This window comes from Ambystoma mexicanum, chromosome 7p (assembly GCF_040938575.1).
Source record: "Ambystoma mexicanum isolate Mex_15411 chromosome 7p, UKY_AmexF1_1, whole genome shotgun sequence".
NCBI lineage: Eukaryota > Metazoa > Chordata > Amphibia > Caudata > Ambystomatidae > Ambystoma > Ambystoma mexicanum.
The window spans coordinates 142,526,435-142,539,068 of NC_090939.1; the positions used below are offsets into that span (position 1 = coordinate 142,526,435).

At 47.2% G+C, this 12,634-nt stretch overlaps 1 protein-coding gene across 1 annotated transcript in view; it reads right to left on the reverse strand.

Moving 5' to 3' along the window:
- B4GALT4 (beta-1,4-galactosyltransferase 4) overlaps positions 1-12,634 on the reverse strand; it is a 316,340-nt gene that overhangs the window by 29,682 nt on the left and 274,024 nt on the right. The window contains exon 6 of the mRNA XM_069635928.1: positions 8,982-9,086. Coding sequence (XP_069492029.1) covers positions 8,982-9,086 — 105 coding nt within the window. The remainder of the gene's footprint in view (positions 1-8,981; positions 9,087-12,634) is intronic.

Genomic DNA, 12,634 nt, shown 5'->3' on the forward strand with positions numbered 1-12,634 from the left:
TGAGCGTGAGAACGCAGCCTCTACCCAAGACATGTATGCTGAGAAACTGTTCATTCTCCTGAATCATTGTTGCTTGATAGTATCATGTTGTGTCTGAAACAACCCTTTCCATTGAAACGCATGTGTACTCTCTGGTATAAAGGCCAGTGACTGGAGGGGCGGGGCATGGCTGTGTCGAGTCTCCCTATAAATTGCTGCGTTTGCTGACTGCCATTAAAGATTGTTCACCAATCCACTGTAAGAGTTTATGGTTATTTTATTTTTCCCCGACAGAATTGATGCACACGACCTTGTATTCCTGCTGCACTGCAGCCTAACTCAGGGGTCCCTGGACGTGCCTCCCAGTGATCCCCATGGGCCGAGGTAAGATGAGAAGGGATTCGGGGGAGTAGACGTGGAAGAGTAGCCGACAAATTCGTGGGTTGGTGAGCGCAGTTAATTGCATTGCTATCTGTCATGGTTTATGTACTGTTTGAAATGGGTCGGGTAAATGTGTGTCTCTGGTTAAGGAATTATGAAATCTGGAATCTGGCAATTGTCTTGTCCTAGGAAATAGGAGGAAAGTAACCCCGATTATGAACGAGTTAGATGATGATAATAATAATAATAATAATAATATTATAGATCTGATCAGAATTGACTTAAAGTTGAAAGCGATTGGCCACCGCAGTTAACAACAATTGTGAATGCTGCACATCCATGCTCTCTACTGACTTAAGATGGCATGAGTCAGCTGTGTCGGTCAGAGTAGCGTAGTAAAGATCAAGAACTGGAATGAGTATATCTTGTATGATTCAGAAGAAAACATTCCAGATGAAAACCCCGTGTTTGCCCCGTCTAGCCCTTTCCTCAATACTCGAAACCCTGTATGTTCAATGCAGTTGCGACTGACTTTGTATTCATGCTCTCATCTACCCTAGTACAGGAGCTCTAATAGGCTTTCTTTCCTTCTAGCATGTGTCTTTGACCCTTTCTTAATCCTGTCTCTGGTAAGCTGAATACCGCTCTGTATGGTGGGTAGCATACCAGGGGATATAGGCTATGAATCAGCAGTCATATGAATTTGACTAACACCTGCGGATGTCACTGAAATTGCTGTAATGGGGGCCAGGGCGAGCAGAGGTCCTGTGTCTTCATTCGTACCTTTGGGTATACTCTACAAAGTGGTCAGCTAAAAGCAGAACCAACCCTGCCAACCTCGGGACAACATAGTGCCCAGGGGCATATTGAGTTAGGTACAGACCTGGTCCCGCAATAAGCCATACCTTGTCTAACCCCAGGGAGAATGGGATCAGATCAGTCTAGAGAGTTGCCACTTCCTCCTAAAAGAAGCCCAGCTCATTTTCTGAATACACAGTAAACGCCCAAAGCCTGTACGTTTCTGGATAAATGGCACAATATACACAGAATGAGTCACCTAAACACTTCCCATAGGAAGGCACATATGATTTAAATAAAATAACAAACATGTGTATGGCATTAGAGAAGAGAGTGGCACAACTACACCAAAAGCAATGAGATAGCCATATAGACTGGTACACCAAAACTATTAAAAGACAGTCCGAATCGAAGACCTGAACCCTGAAAAGATACCCAAAAAAGCTACAGGAATAAGTGAATACATTAAAAACTCATTACTCGAACCTATAGGTCCCTGCCCATAAAAGAAATTAAAAAAACAAATTGGGTACAAGCGACTATACCCAGTCATCCAAGGGGCGTCATCGCTGAAGGAATCCTCTGAAGACATTCTGGACTCTTATTATCCAGCCATATTAAATCCCACACCCCATTCCCAACCAGTCGGTCCTGGGTCCGCGGCTAGTCTGAATTCCAACCAACCACCGTCCTATCACCATTCCAGCCCGCCAAGTTATATGACTGGCCCACACTCAGCCGCACTGCGAGCACAGGTCTCCAATCTGAGTCAGCATCCACCACCAAGTCCCGCACCTTTGAAGAGTTCCCAGGTTCCCCTGAAAGTGCAAGCACCAGTGTATGCCCACTCAGGCAACACCCTGGAGAAAGCGATACCATAGACACACCATGGAGTGTCACCAGCCTGTTTAATATTGTTCAGAAATTCCCTAAAATACGCGAAAACCCAGTCAAGTTCCAAGAGGAACTGCAGTTCATAGACTGTTACTGTCCCATGTGTGCAGATCTAAACCAAGTTAAAAGTGCACCCCAACTAGCTAAACAAAGACATTCACCAATAGATTAGTACAAACCATTCTTGAAACGTGTCCCCGGAAGGAGGATTGGTAGAACATCAATGCCTGTAAACAGGCAAAGGATGAAAATCCAGTGGAATATCTTGAGCGCTGGAAAACTTTGTTTTGAACAAAGTTCTGGATATTCTAGCTCCAGGCTGTGGTGGCACAATTTGGGATGGGGTTACAACCGAAGGTAGTGGACGGTATAAAATCGGTCCTGCTAGATTGGCAGAGTAAGACCTTGACTGAGGTTTGCTAGCTGCAGAAAGATCGAAAGATAAAAATAAAATACCAAAGTCAAGCTTACAGCACTAAAGACACAGTAACTACAACCTTCCCAGGGGAGGGAAAGGTTCCGCTCTATGCCCGCGGGATGGTGGCAGAGGCGAGGAGAGAGGAGAGGTGCTTCTCAGCCCCACAAACAATGCCAGGATAACGAAAGATATCACACATGCTTACAGCGACCCGTGCCGCTGCTGTAAAGAGTTGAGGCACTGGAAAGCTGAATGTCCAAATCAACCTCAGTACGACAGTCGAGGCGGTCAGCCAACTGCGCCGATCGGTTTGGCTGTGCCTCCCCCTCCACAGCCATCACGACAGAATGACCATTAGGATGGCCAAGGGGGTTCCAGAAATTGTTGCACCACAGGTACCACTTAATCATGCTGCTCCCTATGTTGGCTGTACTATTGCTGGTCAAAAGGCAGCATGCCTGGTTGACACTGGAGTATCACACCCAGCACTAAAGGAATCTGAATGTCTGCATGTTGTGCACTCTGATGAAATTGTCAATACTGTTGGTATTGGAGGTATGCCGATACTTCACCCAGTTTCTCCCCCACTTATGGTCACACTGGGTCCTATTTCAGATAACCATGCCTTCCTGTTGAGTGCCTGTTCCCCTGTTAATTTGTTTGGGTTCAATTTGTTATGTAAACTGAGTTGCTCCATTCGCTGGTGGCATATTTCTTGACATTCCTGCCCACAGAGAACATGAGGTTTTGGCTGCGCTACAGGAGATTCCCCATTCGAACATTGGTGACTGAGCCAGCACTTCCTTGCTGCAGCAGAAAGTGTTGGATCGAGATCCAGCTACATTTTGGTCTACCCTTGCAAATGACAGCGGTTATATGCTCAATGCTGAGCAAGTCACAATCACTTTGAACCTAGCCAAACATCTGCCTAGCGTGCCTCGGTATGCTATATCTCGACAGGAAGAGGGTATACACCCTGTAATAGAATCCCTGCTTGAACATGGTATTAGTGTACCTACATAAAGCTCCTCTAATAGCTAGATTTTGCCTACCAAGAAACTAGGTACTTTATACAGGACATTAGCGCAGTTAATGCAGCTGTCCTGCCAGCCTTTGCTGTGGTCCCCAATCCAGCCACCATTCGGTCTTGTATCCCAGCATCAGCCATCTACTATAGTGTACATTTGTGCTCTGCTTTTTTTCTCTAACCCAATCCACCCGACAGTCAGTACATGTTTGCATTTACTGATAAATCCGCAAACATGTTGAAACGTCTTCCTATGGGATATCTAGAGAGTGTCACCTTGTATTCCAAATCCTGAAGAAGGAACTTGACTTGGTAGTGTTCCTGGGAGGGTCCACACTGGTGCAGTAGGTAGAGGATCTGCTCTTAGCATCCCTTTCCCTGGAGGCCTGTGAGCAGGTCTCACGCACACTTTTGACAGTGCTTGCTGAAAAGAGTCACAAAGAATCTAAGCTACAACTGTTCTTAATCTGTGTGCAATATTTGGGCCATGAGATTTCAGCTGAGGAAAGACACATCCCAGAATCATATTATGGCAATGCACAAAGTGCCCAGGCCACAGTCCAGGAAGCAAATGAGAGGGTTCCTCTGGATGGTCAGTTACTGCAGATAGTGGATCCCAGTGTATGCCACTATAGTGAAGCCCATTCAGACCTTCGTACATTATTTGACCATCGAACCCATGCCATGATCCAAGGACGCTGAAGAGGCCTTTGTCGCCATGAAACCAGCGCTCGCTACGGCCCCAGCCTTAGGTCTGCCTAATTATGATCACATTTGTTGCATGGTGATAAGCATCCACCAGTGTCATTCCACATTGTAGTCCTAGACCCAGTAGCAGCAGGACTCCTGGTTTGCCCGCGGGCTGTTGCTGTTGCCACCCTCTTGATAGAAAATACTAATTGGTACAAGGTCACCCTGTTACAGTTTCTGCACCCCTTTATTGGCACTGCTGCTTAAGGGAAAGACAATGCATGTCCAATTACCACCTCACGAAGTACGAGAAATTGCTTATATCTGCTGTGAATACTACTTTGAACTGCTGTCCTGCTTCTCTGTATCTCACACAGGACGGGGAAGCACATGATTGCTTAGTTGTCATCTAAATGTTCCTGTCACCCCACGCTGATCTGTTAGATGTCCCACTGCAGAACCCGACCTTATACTCTTCATGGATGGCTCTGGTCTCTGTAGCCAAGGGGCAGTAGAGCTCATCGCTGGTTACTCTGTATGTACACCCCACGCCATCCTTGATAGCCCACTGCCATGTCGGCCCAAGTTGCAGAACTCTTCGCCTTCACACAAGCATGACCCTTGGCACAGAGTAGATGAGCCACAGTTTACAGATTTCGTGCAGCTCCCACGTGCATGAATTGCTCATATTGCCCCTTGATTGTTGATGTGTTTTCTGTGTGGGTTGAAGCCCATCACTGCAGGGGGGCAGATGCTTTCACAGTTGCAAAGAAATACCACAATTTGGGCTTCCCCTTGTAGAGAGTGACCGGGGTATCCACTTTACTGGACAATTCACCAAGGAAGTGTGCAAGGCTCTTGGAATCTCACAGCAGTTTCATTGCACGTACTACCCTTAGTTGCACGGATCTGTAGAACGCCCTAACGGTGACATCAAACTTAAGTTGTCCAAAATGTGTCAGGAGACCGGTGTGAAATGGCCATAGGCACTGCCCCTAGTGCTGTTTGCTATGCGCAACAACCTCCAGCGCAAGCACGATCTGTCAAAGCTGCCCTACCAGAACCGGCGACTGAGCCCTGCCACCCTCTGAAGTCCGGTGATAGGATCCTCGTCAAAGTTCACCAGCGGAAGTCTGCACTCCAGCCCAAGTGTCGGAGGCCGCACCAGATACTGCTGACATTGCATTCAGCTGTGAAGTGTTTCTGGTTGGACAAACTGGGTACATGCTGCCCCGGCCGAAAGACACCGCCTCCACTTCGCCCGATCTTCTGTGGCCAGATCCCAGCCCCAAACGCAGGTATCCAAGATCCCCAACTCCGCAACTTGTTCACCCTTGTGAGATTCATGCGGAAGCTACTGCTCAAACTCCTACAGTGATTGAAGCACCGGACGCAACAACCAAGATTCAGTTTCCACTCCTAGCAACCCATCTCCAGCATGTGACCGGCCCTGGATCTCAACTCTGGCCCTGTGCTTCCGCCGAGAGTCACCCCAGGTCCAGTAACCAAAAGGCAAAGCGCCAGCAGTCCCACTTACTCACCCCTGGATTTGAGGACTCACTGATTATGAATCCTCCTGATGTGGTAGTACACTGGCACACACTGGAGGTTGCTACCACTGATATGCCAGCGCCTGCTGGGTGTGGACCCGGTCATCACCTCTTGGTCATTCTCTTCATCCCGATGACCAGCGTGAGCTTGTGGCTCTGGTAGTTTGTATATTTCTAGCCTGAACTTTTCATGAGTAGGGAAGCGTGAACATTGAACTGTGAAAACTCTTAGCCCCGCACCTAGTTTTCTTGGAATTCTTTTGAACATTGCCATTTGTCCTGTTGCCAAACTGTTGATTGATGTGTTCTGAACTGAAAGGAATTTTGCGGACTTCATTGTGCACCCCACCTCCCCAGATGAACTGAATTTTATCTCCTACCACGAACTTTAATATTGCAGTACAAGCCAGATTTCGACATTTGGGCTCAGCCCCCGATACACGCCATGTCTGATTATTTGACTACTGTTATTGTCGGTTTATTGATTCAGTAACATTTCACTGTGATTGCTGCTTTTAGAACCACATCATGAACACAATGGTCCATCTTCTCACCATTGCGTTCACAGTGAGAACACTTACCTTCACTTCACCTGGTAGTATGCCTGCATCTTTAATGTAACCGACTGATGACTTTTACCTCGTGATTTCCCCTGCAAATTCTCCTTAGCCTCTATTCCCTTCAACTGGGCGGATATCTGCCTGGATCGTAAGCTGGTCACTCGCTCCCCAGGCCCCGGACTCTGTAACAATTCACATTCCCAAATGGAGATTACTGGTCCTCCAGATTTCCCCCACCCAAGACCAAGTACTCAGGAGACCAGCAGCACTTCACCTTTCAGCTCAGGCTAATGGCCTTGTGTGTTATACCAACAGGTGTCCACTTTTCAAAAGGAATGTGTGTCAATTACCTTTCAACCAACTCCAGGATAATCATCAATAATGTCACATTTGCCTTTGATCCTAATATTTCCTTTACCCAATCCGGGAATGCCACTTACTCCGGAACGTACTTCATCTGTTGGGACAAAGCTTATCCCTGGTTACCCATTAATTGGGGAGGAAGCTGTTACATGGAATATGTTCTACATGCTGTCCGGCATACCTGCATTCTCCAACACAGCCCGCCTAAGAAAGCAGAGCTTGGGAATGGTTTACTGCGGGGATGAGTTACCACATACCAGCCCTTGGGGTCAAGGTAAATCTGGACCGCAAGATCAGACTGTCATGTCTGATTGAGGAAATTGCGAATGCCACTGCATCCTTCCCGACACTACTGCCACAACTATCAATCCAAACAATGGTTCTCCAGAATCATAAGGCGCTGAGCCCCCTCTTTGCCTCAAAAGGAGGGAATGGCGTAATTGTGAAACGCGAGTGCCAGCAACATCTCTGACATGGTCCAACATGTCCATAGTACAGCAGGTTGCCTCCACATTAGCTTCAAATCCACCTGGACCTTTAGTTCCGGGGTACTGAGCATTCTGGGACTACTGGGGCGCCTCCATCGGACAGATCCTACTCATAATCCTGGTTCAAGTCCTGTCTAGTGAAGAGTTGCAAATGTCTATTACCATGCATCCGATCATTGCCTCAAGGCGCCCCAGACCACGCAGGTTTTCTACTGTCAAACTACAGAAATGCTTTGACTTGCTAGAAAATGACATCTGTTCCCCCAAAGATGTAATGGATGAAACTGGAGTGAAGGTCTCATAGGAGGGAATTGTGGGGTAAAACTGGGTTATGAACATTTTTAATGAATTGTTTGGTCAATTTGCTGCCTTATAATAATGCACAGCCAAAGCTAACTGCCAGGCTTAACAAGTGCCTTATTGCCCTTATTGTGAGCCCTATGTTCTAGTGCGCATGACTAATTTCAAAGGCTTATCGCATAATACTTACAGATGCTCGCTTCCACAGTTCTCGCCTCAGGCGCGTTTCCCTTTTGGCATAAAGAAGTGTGTTTTAGAGTCTTGCTTTCATCGGCAAGGCAGCTTTAGTACATATAAGTTGTCATAGGAAGTGGGCTTGCATGCCCCGAGCTGTGTATGAATCATAGAAGCAGCTTGCTCCGTAAGACCCAAATGTATCACTGTTCGTCTTCCATCCTGAAAATGCTTTCCTGAGCGAAAGAACGCAGCCTCTACCCAAGACAAAGCTGGTCCGATAGCACAGCGAGTAGAGCGCTCGCTTTGACATCCATGCAGGGCCTGTTGACGTAGGTGCGAATCCCAGTAGGGCCAAACTCAGCCTTTCATCCTTCTGAGGTTGATAAATGAGCACCACACACCGTGGGTAATAATAAGCAGTGCTCAGATACCTTTGGTTCATTGCTAAATTATTATTAAGACCTGTAAACTGAGAAACTGTGCATTCTCCCAAAACATTGTTGCTTGTTAGTATCATGCTGCGTCTGAAACCTTTCTCTTCACTGAAAGGAATGTGTGCTTTCCGGTATAAAAATAGGTGAATGGAGGAGATGGGGGAGGAGGGGGTTGCTGTGTCGAGTCTTGTTTGTCCTGTGAATGGCTGCTTTTGCCGATTGCCAAAAAATGTTTTGTCCAAGTTGATCTTGGGTAGGTAGGATGATGTGGATTGAGTAATAGATGTGTCCCAAAAATTGGAAATCCCATTCAAATTCCCATAGAACTTCTGGATGGATACCAAATTGGACTCACCAATTAGAGATTGCTGTCATACTTTTTGATTGGTGTAAATATGTACAGTGGATTTGAACAAAATGAAAAAGAATAATGACTGATGTGTACAGCTATATGGACTCCGTGGCTCACAGTCACATGTTTTAGTATTAAAATGTGACTGGCTCAAGCCAGATTGACAATTTTCAGTCTAGATTCAATATTGTGTCCTTGAACCATAGGAGGTGGGAGCAACAGTGCATGAACCCGCAGGGCATATACCGCAGACCATAGGGGCATAGCTGTGTAAATGTAAGAATCACCCAAAACTCCAGGTAAGAAGTTAATGTCCCATTGGGGGGATTCAATTCTCACCCAAAGTGGGATAAAAAAAAAAAAACACCTACAGCCCTCCTCCTCCCCCCCGTGTACTTCAATGCTCTGTGAGCAGAGTTTCTGGTACCCCAAGAAAGGTTTTCAGTGAACATACAGAAACCAGTGCCAAGGTTGTAAAGATTTTTGTAAGTTGCTGTACTAATGATTAAACATCTGTAAGAACATGAACTAGCAAGGACTAGCCAGCGTTTCATTGTGCGTCAGACTCACCTGTCACGGTTCACTTCATTGCCGCTATCTCGCGTGTGGAACACCATAGTGTACTTGGCAACATCTGGGGATGGTCGCACCACCTTCATCTTCTGCAGGGACACCCTGGAAAAAAAGGAACACGATGAAGAGGATTCGAACTGTAGGCGGCCAAGGTAGCCTCATCACACTTAGCAGCAAAGGCCTACAGAGCATCCCATTCCATTCTGTTCTGTTCTAAACTCCACCCTGTACAAACAAAATCAGTCACTCCATGTGGAGCTTGCAAATTATACTCTAATCATACTCTTAATTCAGTAATACCTCTACCAGAAGATCTTCAAAATGCTTTTAGAGTGAATTGCTGTCCTCATTACAAAGTACTACAGAGATAAGTAACTAACACCAGAGATAATTAACTGAGTTCAAGCTTTAGCTTCCACAAGTTGTAGAATGGAGGGCAAAGTCAATTTTCAGCAAAATACAGCTGATCACATGTGAAGTTGTATGCTCCTGGCATAAACCCCCACAACATAAAACGGCAACAGACGCTGAACTCAGCCTATTCATAACACTGTATGAATTCACCTGGTAATGTAACAACAAACAGGGTACGCTAGTGTAGATACAAAAAAACAAATCACGGGCTAGCCGTTGAAATCCTTTTAACCGTTAACAGGGTGAACGTGTTATCACAAAAACAACGGTTTTGTAGAACAAAGGTGACTCGAATGTAATGTAGATGAAAGAACAGGTTTCTGGACCACTCGAAGAAGAGTGGAGGGGGAGGAGGGGAGAGAAAGTTGGGCCGGGGATGTATACCCAACTCGGCCTGTCCCTAGGTGACGTGTGTGGTGGCGCCTGTCTTGCAGAGAATAGAAAGGAGGGTTGCCCCAGGGCTATTCTACTGGTGACCAACGTAAATCGATTTGAAGGACCACTCAACACACGATGAGCTAAGATTTTTATTGAATCTTCAATCTTGTAGAGAGTCTTCGATACTGTGGGCAGATCCAATTTCGGTTTTTATAACAGCAAAGTCCAGAACTTTTATTGGATTCTGTGGCTGGCTGGGTGTAATTGGAAAGACCTGAGAGCAGGTCAACTGTGTGTCTTCCTTCTTCTGTGTTCAATAATTTATTCTTGCCCGTGGGTCGCATAAGAAGGAGCAAGTGACAGTTCGATAATTGGAAAAGCCTGGAAACAGGTAAAGGTAAAAAAGGCCGGGGGGCCTGGGGGTGTAAAAAGGCTCTTATAAAAGCGTACACACTTTCACCATAAGTGTGCGCAAGAGCAATTGTGTGCAGCAATATCCGATTCCTCTTGTTGGGGATATTTGTGTTGGGTCATGAGAGCCCTCATGACCTCTGGGGTCGACCGGTTTCAAAAGGGTCATGAGAGCATCCATCAACTGGCAGAAATTGCACTCACCAGAAACTATTTCCGGTTTGAAAACACCTTTTGCCAACAAACTGCTGGCACTGCGATGGGGGCAACCTTTGCCCCCAGCCTTGCTAACCTCTATGTCGATCTGTTTGAACAGAAACACATCTACCCCAACACCAACCCATACCTTACCAGCTTGATTGTATGGCGAAGATACATAGATGACATCTTTGTGATTTTCAAAGGGACGGAAGGAGACCTAATAGCATTGCATGCTTGGCTCAATTCTCTCAACCCCCACCTACAGTTTACGTTGGATAAAGACAAGCACAATACCCACTTCCTTGACCTCACCATCTCGGCCGATGACAGGAAATCGGTCTCATGAATCTACAAGAAAAGTACAGATAGAAACTCCCTCCTCTGCTACTCCAGCTATCACCCCAAAGCATTAAGAGACAATCTCCCGTTTGGACAGTTCTTGCAATAGTGGAGGTTGCGTACCAAGACTCCAGCCTACACCTCACAATCCAGACTTCTGCAAGCGCAGCTGACAGACAGAGGCTACCCCACAAGGATCATCAAAGACACTTACAAAAGAGCTAGAAACATCCCCAGGTCTGTCACCCTGCAAAAGAACATGAAACAAGATAACACCACAGGGTTTACAGCAGTATTCAGCTATTCGCCCCTTCTGAACAAAATAAAAAGAGTAAAAAGACTATGGCCGATCCTCAACACAGGGGACACGGACATACCAGTCCCACGGTTCGCTCTAAAAAGAAGATCCAACATAAGAGACAAAGTAGTCAAAACCTTGACACAGAGCACACCCGCAAGGGGACCAATCCAACCTACCCTCTGGAGCACTACACCGGCCATAGGCCATGCCCCCTGCGGCAACTGTTCCATGTGTGGCCAGAGAGCAAGAACCACCAAGATAGACATCGGATGGCAGACCCCGTGGAGACAGACCACATTTACTAACTGCAACTCCAAGGGAGCCATCTACATGATCACATGCCCGTGCAACCTGAGATACGTAGGCATAACAATGAGGGCAGTCCGCACACGGATGATCGAGCATCGCTCGTGCATATGCACCAACAAGCTGACAGCACCGCTAGTACAACATTTTTCAGGCGAAGGACATACGGCAGACACCTTCAAATGGACCATCATAGAGAGGATCACAACGCCTGCTAGAGGGGGCAACTTCAACAACATCCTCTTTAGACGAGAACAGCAATGGATTTTCAGACTGAACACCTGTTCCAAAAGCCTCAATGAAAACATCCAGTGGCACGATCTTGCTGTGCTCACAAAGGTCCATCCTGGCCCTATTTTGCCGACCCCCCCCCCCCCACCCGTTTTTTGGATCTTTTTGACCTCTTTGATCCTTTTTTGAGCCTTTTGGCCCCCTGTTTTTTTATCTTGTTGCTCTCCTTGATCTGATACTTTTTGATGTACCTTTCTTTATTTTGGCTATACTATTTTTTCCTTGGCCCCCTCCTGGTAGCCTCCATCGCCCAAGCCTTGACCTATCAATAGGCTCCTGTCACTTGGCTGCCCAATGCCCCCCCCCGCCTTTGGCATCAGCCCAGCCTCCTAGCACCCTGATCCTAGCCACTGAGTCAGTCTGAGGGCCCTAGGTGGTGCCCTGACCCCCAGAGGCCACCCCCCTTCCTGGGTCCTCTGTCTTTCCTTCTTGTTGCTCTCCTGATCTGATCCTTTGAGTTGCCTACCTTGCCATTTTTTGACATTTTTTCCTTGGCCCTCTCCTGGTAGCCTCCATCACTTAAGCCTTGACTTATCAATAAGCTCCTGCCTTACGCCCCTCCGCCTTTGGACCCAGCCGATCCTAGCCACTGAGCCAGCCTGGGGGGCATCCACCTGTGGGCCCTAGGTGGTGCCTCGACTCCCCCAGGGGCCATCCCCTCATTGGGGTCTTCTGCCCTTCCCTCACTCTTTCCGTCCCTTGCCCCCCCACCCTTCATGCTCATCCTGTGTTTATTAACATACTCTGATGACCCTGTACAGCTCCTGCTGTTAACAAGCGCTCTCCCGAAGTTTCGAGAGGCGGTTGCGCACATCCTGTAGCTGCAAGCACAACAAGCGGCCCGCGCGCTCTCTCGCTATTTCGAGAGGCGGTTGGGCTCCCTGCATCCCTCAGCACAACACTGCATCCTACGGGCGTTGCCTTGACGGCCGCCCACGTCACACAGACACGCTGCTCGCTTGTTTTAACAGGCGATAGGGCACTTTTTGTGTCCGTACGCGTTTGGGAG